The sequence below is a fragment of the Brugia malayi genome (assembly GCF_000002995.4).
Source record: "Brugia malayi strain FR3 genome assembly, contig: Bm_v4_Chr1_scaffold_001, whole genome shotgun sequence".
Taxonomy (NCBI): Eukaryota; Metazoa; Nematoda; class Chromadorea; order Rhabditida; family Onchocercidae; genus Brugia; species Brugia malayi.
The window spans coordinates 1,659,975-1,682,036 of record NW_025062475.1 but is presented as its reverse complement, the minus strand read 5'-3'; the positions used below and the strand labels follow the sequence as shown (position 1 = coordinate 1,682,036).

General features: G+C 26.9%; 2 protein-coding genes and 1 non-coding gene across 3 annotated transcripts; 2 read left to right on the top strand and 1 right to left on the bottom strand.

The window, feature by feature from the left end:
* Positions 1–2,011: 2,011 nt before the first annotated feature.
* Bma-zen-4 (Kinesin motor domain containing protein) lies at positions 2,012–7,562 on the top strand (the record flags this gene model as incomplete). Its single annotated transcript, XM_043076236.1, has 17 exons — positions 2,012–2,028; positions 2,262–2,436; positions 2,705–2,881; positions 3,112–3,321; positions 3,510–3,625; positions 3,842–3,954; positions 4,376–4,509; positions 4,597–4,739; positions 5,036–5,183; positions 5,308–5,451; positions 5,534–5,678; positions 5,924–6,063; positions 6,146–6,286; positions 6,372–6,485; positions 6,706–6,789; positions 6,902–7,153; positions 7,476–7,562. 17 exons carry the CDS (start codon positions 2,012–2,014, stop codon positions 7,560–7,562), a joined length of 2,340 nt encoding a protein of 779 aa, XP_042932170.1.
* Positions 7,563–9,068: 1,506 nt separating this feature from the next.
* Bma-mir-5854 lies at positions 9,069–9,151 on the bottom strand. Its single transcript, XR_006228205.1, has one exon. It is a non-coding gene; the product is annotated as a pre-microRNA Bma-mir-5854 (primary transcript).
* A 7,472-nt stretch (positions 9,152–16,623) lies between these two features.
* Bm17329 (Uncharacterized protein) lies at positions 16,624–17,613 on the top strand (the record flags this gene model as incomplete). The annotated part of the gene is made up of 4 exons (XM_043076235.1): positions 16,624–16,704; positions 16,787–16,931; positions 17,215–17,318; positions 17,401–17,613. 4 exons carry the CDS (start codon positions 16,624–16,626, stop codon positions 17,611–17,613), a joined length of 543 nt encoding a protein of 180 aa, XP_042932169.1.
* Positions 17,614–22,062: the final 4,449 nt, after the last annotated feature.

Genomic DNA, 22,062 nt, shown 5'->3' with positions numbered 1-22,062 from the left:
AATTAATTATTTATTTTTATTTTTTAAATCATTTTATAACAAAAGATAAAAATAATAAATGCAAAAAAAAAAAAAAAAAAAAATCAGTTAACTTCTTTTATCATAAAAAATTTTTAATTAAATTTTGTAACTCTAATTGTTATTGTGTTTGCAAATTTTCAAATTGTGATCAACAATTGCAATTAATTAAAAATTATTTGTCAAGAATTAAAACAATATTTTGTAAAAAAAAAAATGAAAATAAGATATCAAATTTCAATTGGATGAATTGTAATTTTTTTAGAAAGCAGCAATTTATATGCATGTCAAAATAAGTTTCATTTAAATGTATCATTTAAACATTATTTCACAGTTTTATCAATAAAATCGTACAATTGAATTTTGATTACTTTACATATTCAAATATTAATTTAATCAATTCAATCTGTTCTTTCTCTAAGAGTATTGTAAAATGTTTAACTGAGAACTGAAATATAATTGCAATTTTGGATTAATCCACTAGGAATTTAATATCCAATGATAGGTGCACTTTTTCAATAATTCATTCCAAATTGAAATTTCATTTATATAATTTATGTTGTTTTCAAATGAAAACAAAAAAAAAAAAATGATTTATCAAAATTATCTAATCAAAAGTAATAATTAAATTTTTTGTGCATTTCTTATAGAAGTCAAAAATTTTGATGAATACGCAAATATTGCACATACATTAAGGAAATGATTATATAAAATGAAATATTTGAAATAATTGAATATTAAATAATTATTTTTAGAAATGTAAAAAATTTTTTAATTATTTCATTGCGTTTAATTTATGAAAAAAGAAAATGAAAATGAAAATAAATCTAAAAAACAATTGATAATATTTGTTTTTTTTTTTAGCAATATGTAATAAATATAATTGCAAATTTTGTTTGGAAACTTTTTTTTTGATTTTTTTCAAAAATTTGAAAAATTTTAAGTTTTTTTTTCAAAATATCTTTTCATAGAGAATGCAATACTTGAAGCATTTGTCTATCATTGAATTATTGTAACAAATTCAAATCAAAATTTATTGGTTACTTTTTTTTTTTTTCGAAATCTTACAAAATGTAAAATTACAAAATATCAAAAATTATGTGACAATATGAGATAATTGCTATCTTTCATTTCAATATATTTAATTTTTGGTTTAGATAAATCATTTTTCTTATAATCTAATTTTTTTAGCAATTATTTCAGAATATACTTTCAAACAAAATTGTAAAAAGAGAAATAAAAAGAAAAAATTATTTCAGGAAATCCCGGGATTTCCTGAAATTTATATAAATGAAGAAAGAAAAAAAAAAAAAAAAACATCAATTCTGCCAAGTAAACAAACAAATAATCGCCATCCATCCATCTGTTCGTTTAGTTTAATTCATACTAATTAACCCTTTGATTGGTTTCGCAACGAAATTCTGATTTGTAATCGAACGATTACGATATTAAGCGCTAGAAGATGAGATTCAAATTTATATGATACGGTGATTTGTTTAATTTGCGTGGAAACAGAAAGGGAGAGAGATGGATACGTGAGGTTTTACGTGATGTATCCCACGTACGCCTTGGCTTTTTCTTCGTTTGCTTTTACATGAAAAGCAAAAGAAGTAGTCATATATGTATAGGTATTAATGATAGCTTCTGTACTTATATCTTTTTAAACGAATAATCCTCATATGACTATCGTGATGATTGGTGTGATGCGAGAGAATATGTTATTGTTATCGGTTAAAGACTTTTTTAATATTCGATAATGATCAGGCTATTATATCATCATTTGCAATGAAAAATTATTGCATAATTGTGAGATGTGAAATGCAAACATGGAATAGTAGAATAAAATTTATGAGGAATAATGGAATAATAAAGTAATTGGATCTGAGATTTTTTGTCTTTATTAATAATGGACAAGTATTATTCAGTTATACCTCTTTTTAGGTATTTTTTCAGTAAAAACATTCTAACAATTTGCCGAAAGTTCTTAGACTGAATGGTGAATTCACGGAAGTATGTTTTCTTGATTTATTTATTGAAGATGCATATTTTAATTTCACTTCAACTAAAGAAGTTTTAAAAAAAGGTAGGGTAGGTTTTCGTAGGTATATGTATTTGAAATTCTTCGAGATGGGTTGTTTTCGGAAAAGTTTATTTGGTAGGGAGGAGAAACTAGAAATGTGTAAGAAGAGGAAGTCTTCTCATGAGTTATTTGTTTATTAAAAGCAATTGGTTAAATATTTTAGACGTCCTGGAACACCTTCACGGCGAGGAGGTAAACGGACGGATCATAAAGAAAATGTGGAAGTAGTTTGTCGTTTATGTCCATATAAAGGAAATGATCCTTGCGTGATACCAATCGATGATGAGCATGTTCGATTTGTTCAACCTGCTTCTATACAGTCCAGGAACGGTGTGCCGGTAACAAAAAGATTTTCTTTTTCCTAATCTCTGTTTTTAATTAGACCAGCTGTTGTTAAAATGAAAGGAATATGATATGTGGGTTTCTATGTTCTGAGCTGTATTATGTGTCTAGGCTGTTGACGTTTTTCTTAATCTGTAGCAGCAAAACTGATTTTTTAATCAAACTTTTGTTTGCACAGTAAGTTGTAGTTCGATAGCTATCTAGCTGCTTTCTGTTCACAAGTATTTAGATGCATCACATGAACTTTAGCCAAATAATTTGCAGTTGGAAGCTACTTACGAATTTTCATATGTCTTTGACGACAGTGATAGTCAGCGGGTCGTGTTTGAACGTACTGCTTTGGATTTGATCGAAAATCTGATCCGCGGAAAGAATTCACTACTTTTCACTTATGGAGTAACTGGAAGTGGTAAAACTTACACAATGACCGGAAATACTGAAGTGATTGCTTTAACTTTTCATTCCAGTATAAAAACCAAATTCTTACTGTATTATTTCTTATGTTACTATGAGATTAGCACATGTTGAGCTCTGATATCTTAGTGCTGTACTTAACTTCAATGGTGTTTCAAATGTTCGTCGATTAGCTCCTTGAAAAACATCGGTTTCTTTTCATTTCAGTGTTTAGAAATCTAACTGCTCATTGAAATGTTTCAAAGTAGCTTTTATAGGAAGAGTCGATTGGAATTCTTCCACGTACTCTCGATGTCATATTCAATTCTTTGATCAACCGCGTAGATAAATGTGTTTTCAAACCAGATGGGCGTAATGGTTTTAATGTGCGTGATGAGTTTGAATCAGCACTTGCACGACGACGCTTAGAACTCGAACATTCCGATAATGGAATTGAATTAGCAAATCGCTATGTTGAACGTCGAAGGGTGATTTTTGATTTCATACAACACTCTTTTGACGAAGTTTCTAATTCTATTACATCAACGATTTTTAAACAATGATCTTTAAAAAAAGATATGTTTTAGTCAAAAGATGGTTTTAGTGTTATTATCCTGATAATATCTCTAAAATATTCCGATATGCTTTTTGTTCAAATCATATAAGAAAGATTTAGGTTAGCGGTGCTAATCCAGATTTGGCTTGTGCAGTATTCGTTTCATATATTGAAATTTATAATGAAGTTTGTTACGATCTTCTTGAAGAACCGCTACTCAAAGCAGATGGTACTAGGTAAATTTTGCTTTAATTTTTTATAGTGTGTCACTGACAATTGAGGAAGGATGAACTTCTATTGTCCTTATCATTTACTATACTGAAAGGGAGAAAAGAAAGAAACGTTTTATGTATAGATATGAAAATGAAGTCGCTCATCACAACTTGACTAGGTATTGTTTTTTTCTTTTTGGCTTATCAATTATTGATAAATTTCAAATCATCAGTTTCTAGGACACTGTCTGGTAAGGATATCAAACTGGGTGCCAATAACATGTTTTACGTGGGTAATACAACTGAAGTTGAAGTGGATTCAAGTGATGAAGCATTAGAACAGTTTTACCGAGGTAAATGGTTTTAATTAGATCATATATTTGCATATTTTTATGCTGCATATGTAAGCCATTGTTCAACCTAATATACAGATCTCTCAATCGAATTCAATTCTTCGCTTCGAAACACTTTTTGTTGCTAGTAGAATTGTGACATTTAAGCAAAATCAAAGTTCAAAAAGCATAATCTTCCGAAACTTTTTCTCATTTTTTCTCTTGCTTCTTACCTTTACATTTAATTTGTAGATAATTTTATCATTCTGTGAATTAAGTAAAAAGGTTTTTTGGTAGTATATTACAAAAATTTATTATTAGTATATAATTCTGTACTTCATCTAATTCTGTCAACTTGCCCGAAATTTAATGGTGTTAATAGCTAAAGATGTATCGCATTGAACGATGAATAATTTTGATAATATTGATTCTCATTTTTCAGGACAAGAAAGACGTCGTGTTGGTGATACGTTATTGAATAAACAGAGTAGTCGATCACACTCTATATTTAACATTCGTGTGGTAATGGCTCCTTGTCTTCTAAATACGTGTTATCCTGATACGGATCCTACTAAGGTATTTAATTCATATAGTATAGAAACCTATATATATATATATAAGACATCTTGAATGTTATCGGAGTAGATAAAATGTTTTTCATAGATACATGTTAGCCAGTTATCACTAGTTGACCTGGCTGGGTCAGAACGAACAAAAAGGACAGGAAATGAAGGAGCACGCCTTATTGAAAGCGGCAAAATAAATCAAGGACTTTCAGTTCTTCGTCAGTGCTTTGAGAAATTGCGGTAAGTGACAAACTTTTACAGAAAGATGTTATTACTTAAATATTCATTGTCTTAAGCATATTAGAAAATCTAAATACTGTACTCAGTTGTGTGGGTAAAGCTACCCGAATGTACATTCCAAAATTTTTGCATGAATTCAACAACGAAGTCCTTGATAATATATCATAATATTAAACTTTCATCGTAATACTATTGATAATAGTAGTGTTTGAGAATCATATCTTGGCTAAAATAAGAAGCCAAAGCAGAACTATGAGCATATTTCGGATGAGGAAAAAAAAAAATTAAGATTATAGAGACAATCAGTTGCGTGATAAGGCAGTTGCAATTTCGTACAGAGAATCGAAAATAACACATCTATTTAAAAATTTTTTCGAAGGAACTGGAAAAGTGCGCATGATCATTTGTCTGAATCCAAAACCGGAAGATTTCAATGAGAATCAGGTAAGCAGCTTACTACACCTTATTCTTTTGCTTTATACATTGTTATCGTCTTCGATAACTTTAAAAACTATTTCAGTTTCGGATTACAAGATCTGCTTTGTTTATTCTACAGTTTGCATTTTAGGGTGTGTTAAATTTTGCACAGCTATCGAAGGATATTGCAGTTTTGGAAGGGAACGAAATCATGCCACCGTCTGAATCCGGTTTCCCAGTTAGTCGTCGTGATTTCCTAAAATGGTTGAACGAATTAGGACCTATACATGCCTCGGTTAGCTTAATTGTTATTATTTCTATTTCTAAATTATTTGATAGCAAGTTTTCGAAATGTGTGTTTCATCTTCTGTCTTTAGAAAAAACCAGTGTTATCCTTCCCATCACCACCACCGTTCAGTGTTTCCGGCCCAGAGGATGCAGAATCAATTGCTCGGTTACGCGAGTATTATCAACACAGTGCACAGGAATATAGTTCTTTGCATGCAGTATTTGAACGTAGAGGTAATTTCTTGCCGTGCTTTACATGCATTCAATTGTTTCTTACTTTTCTTTCTTTCAGAAGATTTAATCTGAGATGACATTGTAACAGATTTATTTACAGTCGTATTAAACAATACTGTTGTCAGTGCTATTGATATGCTGCTTAGATAACTCCATATTTTTATTCACTTAAGAAAATTTGTTTTTTTTTTTTTTTTGCAATTTAATTTAAAAAAATATCAGAGATAAATGCTTATATGCTACAGCGGCTGAAATGGAGCAACACTTGCAACGAGCCTTGTGTACTGTTGATTTACAAGAAGTGCGTATTCAACAACTTGAAGCGGAGAGGGATGAAACGGAACGACTTTTATCAACATTGACATATAAGATGAAACAAATGCGGGTAACTCATTTTGCTTAATTTTTTTTTTTGGAATTAATGCTTCAGCATAAAAAGAAAAAAAAAAAAAACTGTTCACTTGTAGCATGAAAACTTGAATTTACGTCAACGTTTGGATCGTTGTGAATCGGAAGAGAACGAGAAGTTAAATCAAGAGGAGGAACATAGACGACGTGAAAAATTGTATCAGGAACAGCTTCGTAAAAAGGAAAAAACACTTCACCAGGTAAATGATTTTACAAGGAAGTGGAATGATGTGCTGATTGAAATTTTGTGTCGATCTTCAGTTTTATATGTTGTTGAAATTTAAGGTACGTGAAATATGTGAAAGACCGCTTGTTTCATCAACTAGGCGTTTCAAAAGCATTGAAAATATTCATAATGCGGCCACAGTAGATGGTGATAATTTGGTCGTTGATGCCACGGTTAGCTTTTTATTACAATTCTTATTGCATTACTTTAGCGACAGATTGTAATGATTTTCTAAAATTAAATCTGTTAATTGGATATGTAGAGGAATTCTTTTCTAAAAATTTTGTGAGGAAAAAGATTTATGCTAATTACTATGGATGAATAATCAGCTAATCGAATTGAGAACATTGTCACCATTTAAAGTAATAATGTTATGTAAGTTGTATTTTTAAGATCGTGCAAAATGAAGAATTGTCGACACCTCACCGTGTTGCACTTGCAAGACAGAAGTGGGAAGCACGAACTGCGAATCAAAATGCAAGTTTTGATTGGGATTACAAAAATGATTTTAATAGATGGAGCAAATTTGAAATAAAATATTTATAACATTTACTAGAATCTGTCGAATAACCAAATGGTCTGTTTCTAGGCTTTAGCAAAAACTCGCACCGGTTATTACAATGCACGATTTCACAGACGATCTAAAAGTGCGAACAGTAGAGTGATTGATCATCAACCTCGAAATCGTATTCCGGAAGGGACGATCTTGCAGCCACGAATGCCGAAATTTTCTAAAACTAGAAATAAATTGAGTGCGGAAGAACTGAAAAAATGCTCTAATTATGTGCTGACACATCAGGAGATTGATAAAGAGGGTTGTCTCACTACACAAGTTGTTAAGGTGTTCTTTTTTAACCTCCCTTTGAAAATATAGCGACTTGAAAGGTAAAAAGTTATAATAAATGATAACAAATGTCTCAAAGATTTACAAGTACAAAGCAAGTGGTTCAGAATTTGAAACATGAAATTTATTCGCTGAGATTGTTCATTTATTGTTTAGTACTGATTTCAATACATTTCTACTGATTCAGCGATTTGTTACCAGATGTATATTAATTATTCCTCTAAATAATAAAAAGAATTTTTGTTTCGGTATTCTCTATCATTGTTTTCAAATCATAATAATAATAATGAAAACTTATTAATGAAGTTCTTCCTTTTAGGGTGAGTGTATCCCAACTGCTGGAGGAGGCACGGCAGTGCGTTTCAATGACGTGGAGCGATTGTCACACGAATCACCAAAAGTTTAAGTACACTAAAGAAGAAATGAAAGTTGTTGTAATCAGATTTTTTGGAACATTTAATTCAAAGCTAGAATTCTGCTTTCAACTTCCATTTTACTTAGAAATTCGGTATGTTATTTGTGTATTTGGAATTAAATTTTCTGTGTCCTGTATTTCAATTCAGACATTTAATATAGATTTTTTGCTTTACCACACATGTCCCGAAGTATTGTTTAAAGTGTGTCTTCTATGTATGGTAAATAGATTTTTAAGCTTTTGAGCTGACCTTTCTTGAAGTGCTTGTCTTTGAGATTTGTGCCACAAATTTATTTATTCTTTTCAAACTGCAAAATTTAGTTGCAATACTGTATGAATTTTCATTGATTACTGTTGACTCCATACTTCTGATCATACAAATAAGTTCGCTTCTTCTATTTTACTGTTCATTTTTCTCCATATAGGTTTATAGAAATCACAGGTAGGGAAATTTTCAGTTACTGTTGATATCGAAGAATGAGCTTGTGCAGATATTACTTCAATCGCTTCCCTGAAATTCCATAATATTGCTATTTTGTGAACCAAGCATACTGATTACTTTGTATGATTGTATTCAATTTTTCTCATAAAAGATCTACAATGAAACAAAATTTGATCGTTTTCTTCTGAATAAATTGAAATATCCTAGTGGTCTGTCTAACAACATAACATTTGTCCAAAAAAAAAAAAAAAAAAAAACTTGACGCTATCATACATTCACTATTGAACAACTTTGATATCCATCATAGAATCTATGCCTGATGTATGATGATATTCTGAAATACCTGATTCTTCATTATGTGAATGAATGTGATATACAAATATACTCGAAAATTCAGCGACATTCTTCACCAGTTACTCAAATCTTTGTCTAGTTAATTAATCTCATCATGATATTTGATACCATCTGAACTCATATCATTGTTTTCCCAGTTTACTTGTTCTTTGAAATGTACGTTCCATTACATCTTGTCATCATAATTTTTACACATGATGAAATTCGTGATTAAATTTCATACCAGACTTAATTTGTAAAGATAATGTAAATAATCTCTCAATTGTATTATCCTTTTAGGAAAATGATTATTATCTATCTATTTCACTGTAGCTAATACATATGCAAAATATGCTAAACAATTTATATTCTTGAACTTACATTACTTCGCTATTCAATTTTTTTCATTGTGATGCATAAACATTTGCTTAGAATATTTTGTTTTTTTTTTTACAAAATATCAAGTAATACTAACGCCTATATATTTGCGCTCACTTTACAGTAATGACATTTTAAAAAATTAAAATTAATATTTTCATATGTTTTTTATTACTATCTATTTTTAGCTATTCTATTTTTTTTTTTTTCTTTTTTAATAGTAATCATTTGCTAAGCAATACATCTCGGTTTAATCACTTAATGCTTCCTTTGCTTTAATGAACCAGTATTATTTACCATTTATTTTTACCTTCATATTGATGTCATTCATTGATTTGTCCATGTCACACTATCAATTTTTCACAATCTATTTTAGTTTACACTTCTTGCTGTAAATACTAGAATAAATTATGAAATGATAGTATGTTTGGGATGTAATATGAAATAAGAATATAAGATATAATAGATCAAATTGAAATTTTTGATATATATTCTAAGTATTTAACAGAAAAAAAAAAATAGCAACGAGATCATTCAAGACTGTCAATTGTAGCTGTCAACTGTCAACTATTTCTCCACTATTATAAATTATGTAAACTTAAGATATGCTATTGTTTCTATTCCTCTAGAGATATATTCCTAAGATTTTCATTTGAACATCTTAACAGAACATTTGAGTGATAACGTTTACTGATATTACAACATAGCAGGACAAATGCCCTTCCTTCTTGAATGTTTTGAATGACTTGAAAAAAAAAAAAAAATACACGACAGTTTAGGAATAATAATTTAACGATATCAATTTAAAAATTAAAGAAGATAATTTTACAACTAATTTTATAAATTTTTCTTCATTAACAAACTATTGCTACAACTATAAAGAACAAAAAGAAACCCAATAATAATGAATAGATATGATTATTGATAACTTACCTGAGACATATCAGGTGGAGTAAAAAATAAAGAAGGTGATGGTGATGAAAGTGGCGTAGATGTTGCTTCAACATATTCAGTATTACTTATACTTTGAGATTGTTGCATTGTAAATTGAATCGTAGAAGATATAGGTCGCGTGTAACAGAACGTTTCCGTTGTTAACGTGATAGGATAACGGGAAGTAGTATTTAACGGTATACGTGTTTCATTGTATCTCTCCGGTGAAAAAGTAATTATATTATTAAAATAATATACAAATGATGATGTAGGAAAACAAAATCTATCACGATCTGCATACAGTTGCATGAGTATTGGATTACCTGAAATAAATAATTTATAGTATCATAAAGAAAATGAATATTTTATATTAAAATTAACGATTTTATTAATTATCAATTAATTATTAAGTTCAATTCATTCAAATTTCTTGATTTTTTTTTTAAGATTTTATCAGTGCAAAATGAATGAAAATGCAGTAAAACTTAAGTTTAGCAGCATTTCAAATTTAAAATTAAACATGTTGCATTCATTTTAAACAAATATAAAAAAGCTAACAAAAAAAAAAAAAAAAAAAAAACAAAAAGAATAAGCTATTTTATTTTGAAATATTCAAATATTTGTTTTAATCCTACAAAAAAAAAAAAATTGCTTACGATAAAATGCTCGTTCTTCACGATATATGAAATTTGCTTGATCTCTTAAATAATTCAAAGACATTTCAGATGTTGTTTCAGACCTGAATTCTCCAGCAGGTGTGTTAATATAACGATAAATCAACATTATTACAGGTAAAAATATCTAAAATAATTTTTTTTTTTTGAGTAATTTATGATATTTAAAAATTGTTGATTACTTTAATTACAATTATGGCAAATAAATTTGACTAATTTAACAATTCATATTATTATTAAAATATATTTTTTTCTTTCTTTTTTTAATGTTAAATTTCATATCATTTTAATGAATAATTAAAACTAAATGATTAAAATGAATGATTAAATAAAAAAAAAAAGCATTCATACTGTTAAAATAGTATGCATTAATACGTAAAATATAAAAGATTCATTTTCTCTTATAGATCAAAAATTGTTGAGCTGATACTGAGAAATATCGATAATTTCTGCTAAGCATATTAGAGAAGATCAACCAAATCAATCAATCAATCATAGCGGAATAATAGTAATAATAATAATAATAATAATAATAATAATCATTGTCCAATGATATAATCATTTCCAATTGTGCACGAGAAAAATGTTTTAAAATTATTTGATAAAAGAATTATGGAATAAAATTTCAAAACTTTTTGCAAGAATTAAATTTCAATACCAAAATGTTAAAGTTTAATTTAAAATTTTTTCTTAGCTAAATAATATACATTTTTATTCTTTATGCAGTGTTTTTCATTTTCAAAATTTCCTTTCATTTTATAGTATTCTCCAACTCCATAATAAATGCAACTTCTGGAATTATCTAGATTTTACAATTATTTAAGAAATTATAATTAGATTATTTTGTTGATTGTGACAAACAGATGATGTCATTATGACATTTGTGATAAATTTTGTTCATCCTTAGATAATGTGATAAGTTAAATTTTTAAATTTTCAAAAATTTTATTACAAATTTGTAGTGAGAGTTGAATGATGTGAAATTTATTGAGTACAATATTCATATCTGTTTTGTTCAGTTTGCCAAACTGTGATATTATCACTGATTTTCAGTGATAGCATTTTCAGCTGATCCATTATCCTCTAAAAAAAAAAAAAAAGAAAAAAAGAAAATTTAAAATCTGAAATGAAATTTTTTTCATTTTTACGGAAAGACATTTCAAAGCATATTGAAGACAATTAATTGATTGTCATGTGGAATTCATCATTTGAGCTTTTGACTGTAATTGTTTTCAACAAAAAAATACCAATTAAGGTGATAACTGCGAAATAACAAATCGTTCCATAGATTATCTCATTCCTGAACCTGAATCTCTATCCGGAAATTAACATGAAATAGACATTTGCGTTGTTTATGCGTTATGTGTATGTGAATGTTAATAAAAGATTTCAAATATTTCTTCTGTTAAGAATCTATCAATAAAATAATCAGAATTACTGTTATTAATTATTATTCATGTTATTAACTATTATTATTATTATTATTGTTATTAATTGTTATTATTATCACTATCATTGTTATTGTTATTATTAATTATCATTATTTTAATTAATTATTATTTATTATTTTTATTATTAATTATCATTATTTTAATTAATTATTGTTTATTATTTTTATTATCAATTATCATTATTTTAATTAATTATTATTTACTATTTTTATTATTAATTATTATTATTTTAATTAATTATTATTTATTGTTTTTATTATTAATTATCATTATTTTAATTATTTATTATTTTTATTATAAATTGTTTCTGTTATTAATTATTACTGTTATTAATATTTTATTACTATTATTATTATTATTATTTTTATAAATCATTACTATTAATTATAATCATTATCAATTATAATTATTACTGTTGTTATTATCACCATCTTATTATTATTATCATATTATTAATTATTGCCTTTTTCTGACGACATCTATTTAGAATGATGTCATCGTTGAGCTTTAGTGTTTGCTATTTTTTTTTGCTCATACATCATTTTGTCTTCTTAATAACATAAGTGATTACTCTTTTAATGAATGTTACTGGAAAATTTTAGAAATTTGTAAATTATAAGTTTGACTAAAATAAAAAAAAAATTTCATGACAAAAGCTGTTGATATGTCCAAACTTAAATGTCATAATCATAATTATAGCTAGTAAAACATAAAAAAAAAATTTATGCATATATTTGTGGTTTATATTTTACTCAAGTAAACAAACATATTTAACTCAACTCAATCAAGCAATGAAATTCTCGAAATCTTTTAAATAGAATTATGTTATTTAATAAATTTTAGCAGAAATATTATTAATTGACAAATAACTACATGGAAATTTGATAATTAAAGCTACTGAAAAAAAAAGAATTAAAGTACTTTATGGACAATAAAAGTTTATTCAAGTAAAACATATCAATTGCAAATTAATCGATGACTAATTTGTAGTGGAAATTATTTACTTATGATTTCATAAATTATAAAGTTAATGGTTTATTTACTAGTGTTGTTATAACTTTATTCAACAAAATGCTGCAATAAAACTGCAAAACTTTTTTTTTTTTTATTTCGAGCACAATTTGAAATTTATTTCAAAAATGAAAACTTTACATAAGAATATAATAAGTTTAATTAAAATTGTAATAGCATAAAAGAAGAATGAAAAATAATAATTAAACACAGTGAAATCATACAATTATTTATTTGTTGTTCTCATTGCATCCTTCATAAATCTTTTATATGCATGAAAAAAAAAAAAAAAAAAAAAAAAACAAAACAAATTCCATATTATCAGCTTCAAATAGACCGACCAATTTGAACATCAAAATTAAAAAAAAAAAAAAATTAATTTAATGCCATGAACTATTTTAATTAGTTCATTTTTTTCATTGTAATATTAAAAAAAAAAAAAAATATGTTAATAATATATTAATAATAATAGTAATAATTTTAATTTCAATTTCAAAAAAAAAAAATTTATTTCAAAACTTTTAAATTGAATTCACATACCGTTAAGTATATAATGACCACAAATTGTCGTACTATTTACTGTTTCAATGCTATTTAAATATGCATTTTAGTTTAATTTTTTTTTTTTTTTTTTTTTTTTGTTTTTTTTTTTTTTCACTTGAAGATTGACATTCATAGATCGCATAAATCTGAAGTATTATAATAAATGATAAACAATTTAATTAATATGAAATGAATATTTCATATTCTGAAGATTACAATCTTGAATATCTCTTAAAATTACAAAAGTGATAATTTTGATAATAATCAATCAAGTGCACTGATACTATCTGCTATGATAATACAGCAGCAGATAATTTTGTTACCATCAATTTCTCTTTGAGTATTGATATGATTTCCTATGAACGATTTAATGTGAATTGATAATTTTATTGCTAAAAAAAAAAAAAAGTTAAATTCTCATTTCTTAAAAAAAAAAACTTCAAATGATTTTTTTTTTTTTTGAAATTTTTGTAATCTTTTTGTCGAGAATGCATTTCAAGAAGTGTAACATGCTAATCTTTAGTTACGCTTTTTTTTTTTTTTTTCTCTCATAAACATATAATTTTCTATCTAAGATTACAGTTTTGTATATTTCAAATTTCACTCACTTAGTTTATTTTTTAATAGAAAAATATTCAAAATAATATACCTGAATGTACCTGTTAATTTCTTTCTCATCAATTCTTTCTTTTTTCCAAATCAATGATATGAAATGATTTGCAAAATAAAAACCATTGAACTGATTTACCCTGAAAGTAATTGAGATTACGGATGAGAAGCAATTCGATTTAAGCCTTTAAAATTTCCCCAAAAAGTTATTTTGCTCATTGTAAATTCAAAATTTGTCATCAGTTTGTCACTAAGTATATGCTAGGATCAGATACGACTTCCTATGAATGATTTAATATCATTTTGATAATATTACAAGTCAAATCGTTAATTTATATAACTTTATGCTGAAGGCTTAACACAAAGTAATCATACGTCAGAAGACATTTAATTAATTTAAGTTAATACTTTGAAATTTGTATCTCTTTGTGACGTACAACTTCTTATTATGAAGGATGGAGCTTGCAATTCTTTTGACGTAAGTAAGCCAAGCTATAGGTGGCATATACTTACGGTAGTGCCTTTAAAGCTAAATAAGCCTTAACTGAAAGATCGGAGAGCTAGGCTCATTATTTTTAAAGTGAGAAAATATCCTAGCAGAGCAACTGCAGATGGAATCTATCAATTTTGCAAAGAAATATGCAAAAACAAATGTACGATTTGAGTATTTTTATTATTATCGTTTAACTGTGTCAAATTTAATAAATAAATTTCAGATATAAAAGATGAATGTGTTACATTTAAAAAAAAAAAAAAAAAAAGTCACTGCAAAGTGATAATATTTGCATTTTACAAACCGATGAAAAGTAGCACTAATGCTAATGAAAAATGACGTCAAATATGACAAAAACCCAGAAAGAAACTAGAAAAAGTGATTAGCTAACCTTGATTAGCTAATGAGATAAACATTTGATGATTCAGTGATAACTCAAAAATTATCTTATCAATACTTATACTTATCACGGTCGGCTGATTACGATCAACGGACATCTTTTGCTATTATTGAACAGAAGAAAAGTGCTACGAGTAAATAGCTATCAAAGTGTTCAGATTGATAATCAAAATATGCAAATCATACTTGATACAGTGAATAATGAATATTCTAAGCATTGTTCAGCTCTAATAGCAATTTGTTGCATTTATTGAAATTCATCATCATAAAGAAGATAGATCAAAGAATAGAGCCGCTTGGTTATGCATCAAGCAAATTCAAAATTGAAAGGTTCCAATGAAGAGTTGATCTGAATTGATCAAAAATTGAATTGCCTCTAAATTTGTTAAATTGAAATAAAAAATTAATTTGATGTTCTATCATAGGGATAGCAGTTTTTTTACAACCAACCATAAATTGCATTTTTTAGTAGAAAATAGATCACAACTTGCATCAGAGAAGCATATTTGAATGATACCTAAATACAGAATGTCAAATAAATCAAATAAATGCAAATTTAACTTTCACATTTTTAAGTTAAACCTAAACGAGGCTAACATAGATATATTTCAGTAAAGAAATTTAAAGTTAACAATTTTTTTAGGCTAACTTTCAAGCTATATTTATTAATAATATAAATAGCATCTTGCAATCTTCAATAGCATTTTTAATAAAAAAAAAAAATTAACAAAAAATTAACAAAAAAAAAAAAAAAAAAAAAAAAACAGAAAAACAATAGAAATCAATGACTAATTCAATGAAAACAATCTAAAAATGCAGAAATTGTTATTAAAAAGATTATTGTTTAAGCTATTTTGCTTGAAGTAATTTGGCAGAAAATTTAAAATATCTAGAACAAATGATAGATGAACTATTTAGAAATGATTCGATCAGATCCGATCAGTTCAAATGACACAGACAAATCCTTAATTGTCAACCGATGCACTCGCTAAATCTTTTAATCTCTTTTCAGTATGTACAATCAGCACATCATTTAATCAATAATTAGCTGAAAATTGAACTGAATATAATTTTTATTTTGGATGAAAGTTTTTTTTTAAAGCTATTGAATAGATGAAATTTGTCAAAGCATTTCAGCTTTAATGAAATCCAATCTGAAATTGAAAATAACAAATTAAATATTTGAAAGTAAATTTCTTGCTATGAATTATTTGTCAAAAAAGGCAAACTTTCATCAGAATCTTTCCATCATCGATGTAATTTATCATTATTCTGAAGAGAAAAGTTTGACTTACTGAAACTATCAAAGTATTTACTTTGCTCTTTTATTATCGATAAAAAATAAATTAAATTTTTATAAACAATTGAAGAAGCATTTCTATCTGAATGTTAATGTAGTTTTAGAGCTAACAGAAACACCGTCGATGTGATATTTGTTCTCATAAAATAGCAAAGAGAAAAGTTTAGAGAACTCTACGTAACTAGCAAGGTCAAGTCATCTATGGTGACACATTGTCTGAGTTCTGTATGATAATTTCTTCCAAGTATGATCGTATTAGACTTTATATATTTTTATAATTATATTCGAGATCGTTTGGATGGGAGTCTGTTTAATATTAGATGAGTGAAGGTTCAAGCCAAAACCGTACATTACCTTATCCGAGAACTAGTTTTTGCATATCATGTCATCCTTATTGCAGGTCACGTCACCATCATTGCAGGTCATATCACCACCATTGCAGGTCATTTGACCACCATTGCAGGTCATTTCACCTCATTGCTGGTCATGTCACCACCATTGCAGGTCATGTCACCCTCACTGCAAGTCATGTCACCACCATTGAAGGTCATATCACCACCATTGCAGGTCATTTCACCTCATTGCTGGTCATGTCACCACCATTGCAGGTCATTTCACCTCATTGCTGGTCATGTCACCACCATTGCAGGTCATTTCACCCTCACTGCAAGTCATGTCACCACCATTGAAGGTCATATCACCACCATTGCAGGTCATTTCACCTCATTGCTGGTCATGTCAACAACATTGCAGGTCATGTCAACAACATTGTAGTTCATTTCACCTCATTGCAGGTCATTTCACCTCATTGCAGGTCATTTCACCTCATTGCAGGTCATTTCACCTCATTGCTGGTCATGTCAACAACATTGCAGGTCATGTCAACAACATTGTAGTTCATTTCACCTCATTGCAGGTCATTTCACCTCATTGCAGGTCATTTCACCTCATTGCAGGTCATTTCACCTCATTGCAGGTCATTTCACCTCATTGCAGGTCATGTCAACAACATTGTAGTTCATTTCACCTCATTGCAGGTCATTTCACCTCATTGCAGGTCATTTCACCTCATTGCAGGTCATTTCACCTCATTGCTGGTCATGTCACCACCATTGCAGGTCATGTCATCCTCACTGCAAGTCATGTCACCACCATTGAAGGTCATATCACCACCATTGCAGGTCATTTCACCTCATTGCTGGTCATGTCAACAACATTGCAGGTCATGTCAACAACATTGTAGTTCATTTCACCTCATTGCAGGTCATTTCACCTCATTGCAGGTCATTTCACCTCATTGCAGGTCATTTCACCTCATTGCAGGCCATGTCATCCTCACTGCCATGCAGAAGTTCCTTTAAACTCATAACTTTGTGCCATACAGAAACTGCACATCTCTTTGGATTGAACGTTATGTTGACTAAATTTCTATATAAGCCTTTACCACGGGTAGTTTTCCTTGAATGTCAAAATTGACAAAGAGGTTGACAATAGCAAAGACACACGGAGCATTCGATAAACTCTATAAACGATAACAGATGTGTCTACAGAGGCATTGTGCTACCTATTCTTCAATCATTGATTATAGCACCTGCAACCTTCTACTGATGTTATCACTTCATATCTTAAGCATTCATTAAGCTTATCACATGATTGATATTACTATCCTCCAATAAACAAAAAGCATACCTGTTATACCTGTACTAACAGGTAATCTCTTCAGGATAGAAGATTTTACTTCATGGTGAACTCGCTCACCTATCTACCAGAGAGAGTCGTTGTACCTTAAAAAAGAGAATGCAACAACTTTCGAGTTTTGAACACATCAACCATTATCAGTGATCCATTCTAGCTTGTGATAGGAAGACATGGACTGCTATCATTCCTTATCATTCTTCGAGAAGACTGTAGAATCTCGCTCGAGAAGATAAGACAAATGTATCGAGAATTGAAAACTGTATCTTGTTAACACCATCTAATGAGAAATTTCTCACACGCATTTGCAGCAGGAATGATTTTCAATAAATCTTTGCAAATTTTGACTATTATTTTAAAAATTCAGAATCAAATTAAAAGAAAATAAATTATCTCTGATGTATTTAATCATTAAAATTGCATTAAATTTGTGCAATATTTGATTTGAGTAAAATCATTTAAAAAAAAATTTTACAATTAATTATTTGAAAAAGTTTTGAAAAGAATTGTATGAAAAACAATTTAGATAAGATTTTTTTTTTTTTTTTTTTATGGAAGATATAAATAATACAGAAAAAAATTCAAAAAAAATGAATAAAAAAAGTGAATTCCTTTTAGATTTAAATATTGCATTAATTCCATCTCTTTTTTTTTTTTTTTAAGAAATGAAACTTTTACTTTTATATTTTAAAAAAGTTTATTCCACTTTTATCGAATCATTGTTGTATTTCAGTTTTAAATTTAGTTTAAAAAAAAAAAAAACAATTCAATAATAGAGTATTTACTTGTGTGTGTGTGTTTTTTTTTTTTAAATCTTGTTCAAAAATTTAAAAAATTGAAGTTGTGAAGCTAATAAAAGTTATTATTAAGCTTTTTTCTAGTTATAATACTTAAATTATGGAACATATATAATTTTTTCATTATTCAAATGTTCCAAATATTATGTATTTTATTGATTAAATTACTTCTAAAGAATGCTTAAAACATTTGATCTTATAAAAATAAAACTTTAAATTAATTAATTAATGACAATTATGATATTAAAATCAGATGAAATTTTTTTAAATCTAAACTGTTTTCAAATAATTCATCTAAAAAAAAAAAATGAATAAACAATAAAACTTTTAGCTAAGGAATAAAAAAATCCATAAAAAAATGCCAAACTCTTACAACTAAAGATTAAAATACATTTATGCTAAAAATAAAATTTAAAATACTATTTTAAATAACAATAAATACTATTCTGAAATATTTATTTATAAAAATAATTTTTCAAATTTTTTCCTCAATTTCTTTTTCATAAGAAATAAATTAAGTTTGTTATTTTATTAATGTAATTTTTAGATAAATTTAATACAAAAGTACAAATTCTTATCCTATCAAATTCATCAATTTACTTAAACTTTTTAAGAATGAAAAAAAAAAAAAAAATCAATCGAAATAAGTTAGTTTAAAAATCTTTTTAACATTTTACTACCATATTATCCATTCATTACTAATTTAAAAGGAATATTTGACTCATTAAATTAGAGAGCCTTTTTTTTTTAATGTTTCATAAATAAATTAATCTTTTTTAAAAAAAATTTGTCATAAATTATTTTTCATAAATTTTGTTTTTTTTTTTTTTTTTTTTTTGTTTGAACATGAAAGAATGCACAAAAAAAAAATTTAATTTACTAAATTTTGATCAAAATTTTCATTTATCAACAGAAGTGGATGACAATATTTGAAGATTGTCATCTATGCTCTGACCTCCAATGTGCCATAAAAAAGTTCAAGGTTTTTTTTATTTTTTTTTTTTTTTTTTTAAAAAAAAATGAGTCACATTTGGGTCAAATTTCATTTGCTTTGTTACAATTTGCATATATATATGTATATACTTTTTTTAATTGAGTGAAAAAGAATTTTTTTTTGAAAAATTTTTATGGAAAGAATATTAAAATTTATTTTATTGAGATTTTCAAAAAAAAAAATTGAAAATTTTTTGACAAAAATTAGTACTAAATTTTTTTTTTATCATATATAGAATTTACTTTCAATTTCTTACTTAAACATATTATATTTTAACCTATAATATCAGTCCAAGCAAAATTTAATCATTTTCAAAAATTAAAATTAAATAAAAATCTATCTTATTATCACCTATTTTATAATCATATCTGCTAAAAAAAAAAAAAAAAAAAAAGACGCATCTGTAATTTATAATTTTTTCATTCCATAATAATTTTATCAAGGTTATCAACAATAAATTCATTATATTATCTCTCTCTCTCTCTCTCTCCCTCTCTCTCTCAATTTGATCTTATCATTATCCGGTCGAATCACTAAAGATTTCCATCTCATTGCGACATTTGACATTTCTTTCTTCTAATCACTTTTCACTTTTCATTTCTCTCCAATCATTACTATTTTAAAGTTTTAATAAAATTTATCAATGCTTATCAGTTTCATTCACAGGGATATATATATATATATTTATATCAAATAATAACGATTGAAAATTTCACTAAACTTTCTATGCATCATTTTTTAATTCAAATTAAAATTCAATTCACGCTTCATCATTCCATCATTGCATTTAATGATTTCAATTCAACTCCATTTATTTTTTAAAAAAAAAAAAAAAAAAAAAAGAAGAAGAAGAATGATCATTGAATATACATATCTATTCATTTTATATTTATTTCTATATTAGCTAATTTCAATAGTTTAATTTCAACAATTTCAATTTATTTTTTTACAAAATTTACAAAATCTTTATCTTTTCTACAGCTTTTATCTTTTTTTTCATTTTTATCTGTCATTTACACGTTTACATTTATTTGCGCACATACAATTTTAACATTATATACCTACTATCTAACATTTCTATGATGATAAATGTTAATTTGAAAAATGTCATCTTATTTCAAAGTGCTCTCAATTAGTATTTATTTTTCTTTTTTGTTTAGATTAATTGTTCATTTTCAAGAGGTCATCATCAGTCATCAAAAATTTCCTTGTGCTAATTCCATACAATCTTTTCTTGTCTCATTGCTACATCTATCTTTCTTGTAAAAATTTATCTGTGACAATTAATCATCTATAAGCTATGTCCTTTTTTTTTTTTTTCTTAATTCATTAAAATATATTAATTATTCCAATTTTAGCTTATTCTTACATTCTTCTGTTCTTTTTTTCTTTTTTTTTTTCTTTCCTTCTTTTTGCATAATATTTTTATTGAATGATTGAAAATTTATAAACGTTTAATTTCTATATAATAACGGTTATTAGTAATAGTACAATCCGATTTGAAATCGCTTCATTGTGACACAATTTTATGTGATCATTTCAAAAATTGTTAGTGATTTGTATTAAAATCAGCATCCTTTTTCATCACCATGTCGAACAAAAGCAATAATTGTGACGAGAAACTGGAAAATTTTCATCATTGTTAATATCTTCGTTTAGTCATCCGGTTTTTTAGCGATAACCGAATTTATAGTTTGAGAAATAGCTATCATTTCATCCGATTTCTTAGCGATAACCGAATTTATAGTTTGAGAAATAGCTATCATTTCATCCGGTTTTTTAGCGATAACCGAATTTATAGTTTGAGAAATAGCTATCATTTCATCCGGTTTTTTAGCGATAACCGAATTTATAGTTTGAGAAATAGCTATCATTTCATCCGGTTTTTTAGCGGATAATCGAATTTATAGTTTGAGAAATAGCCATCATTTCATCCGATTTCTTAGCGATAACCGAATTTATAGTTTGAGAAATAGCTATCATTTCATCCGGTTTTTTAGCGATAACCGAATTTATAGTTTGAGAAATAGCTATCATTTCATCCGGTTATTTGTGCTAATTTAAATTCAATAGCCAATTCTATTTTTTCCATCAAACTCATCTTGAATATTTTACAAAATTTTCTCTTTCATTCTTTCTTTTTTTCCCTTTGTCTCTTTCTCTCTCTCTCTCTCTCTCCCTCTCTTTCGGTTTATTTTACTATTTCAACTTATTAGTAATAATCTCTTTGAAGTTTCCATTTATCTTTCCAGCAGTAATTTGATTGTTTATTTAACCTATCTTTATTTTAAACCTTTTAACCTTTAATGTGTGAAATTTGAAATTTTTGTAAATGTCAAACCTGAAAGTTTCGAATTATTGCTGACATTTGACCTTTTCAAATTAGCGTAGCAATATTTGCTCAATTAAAATCCACAAATTCAAAGAACTTCAGAAATT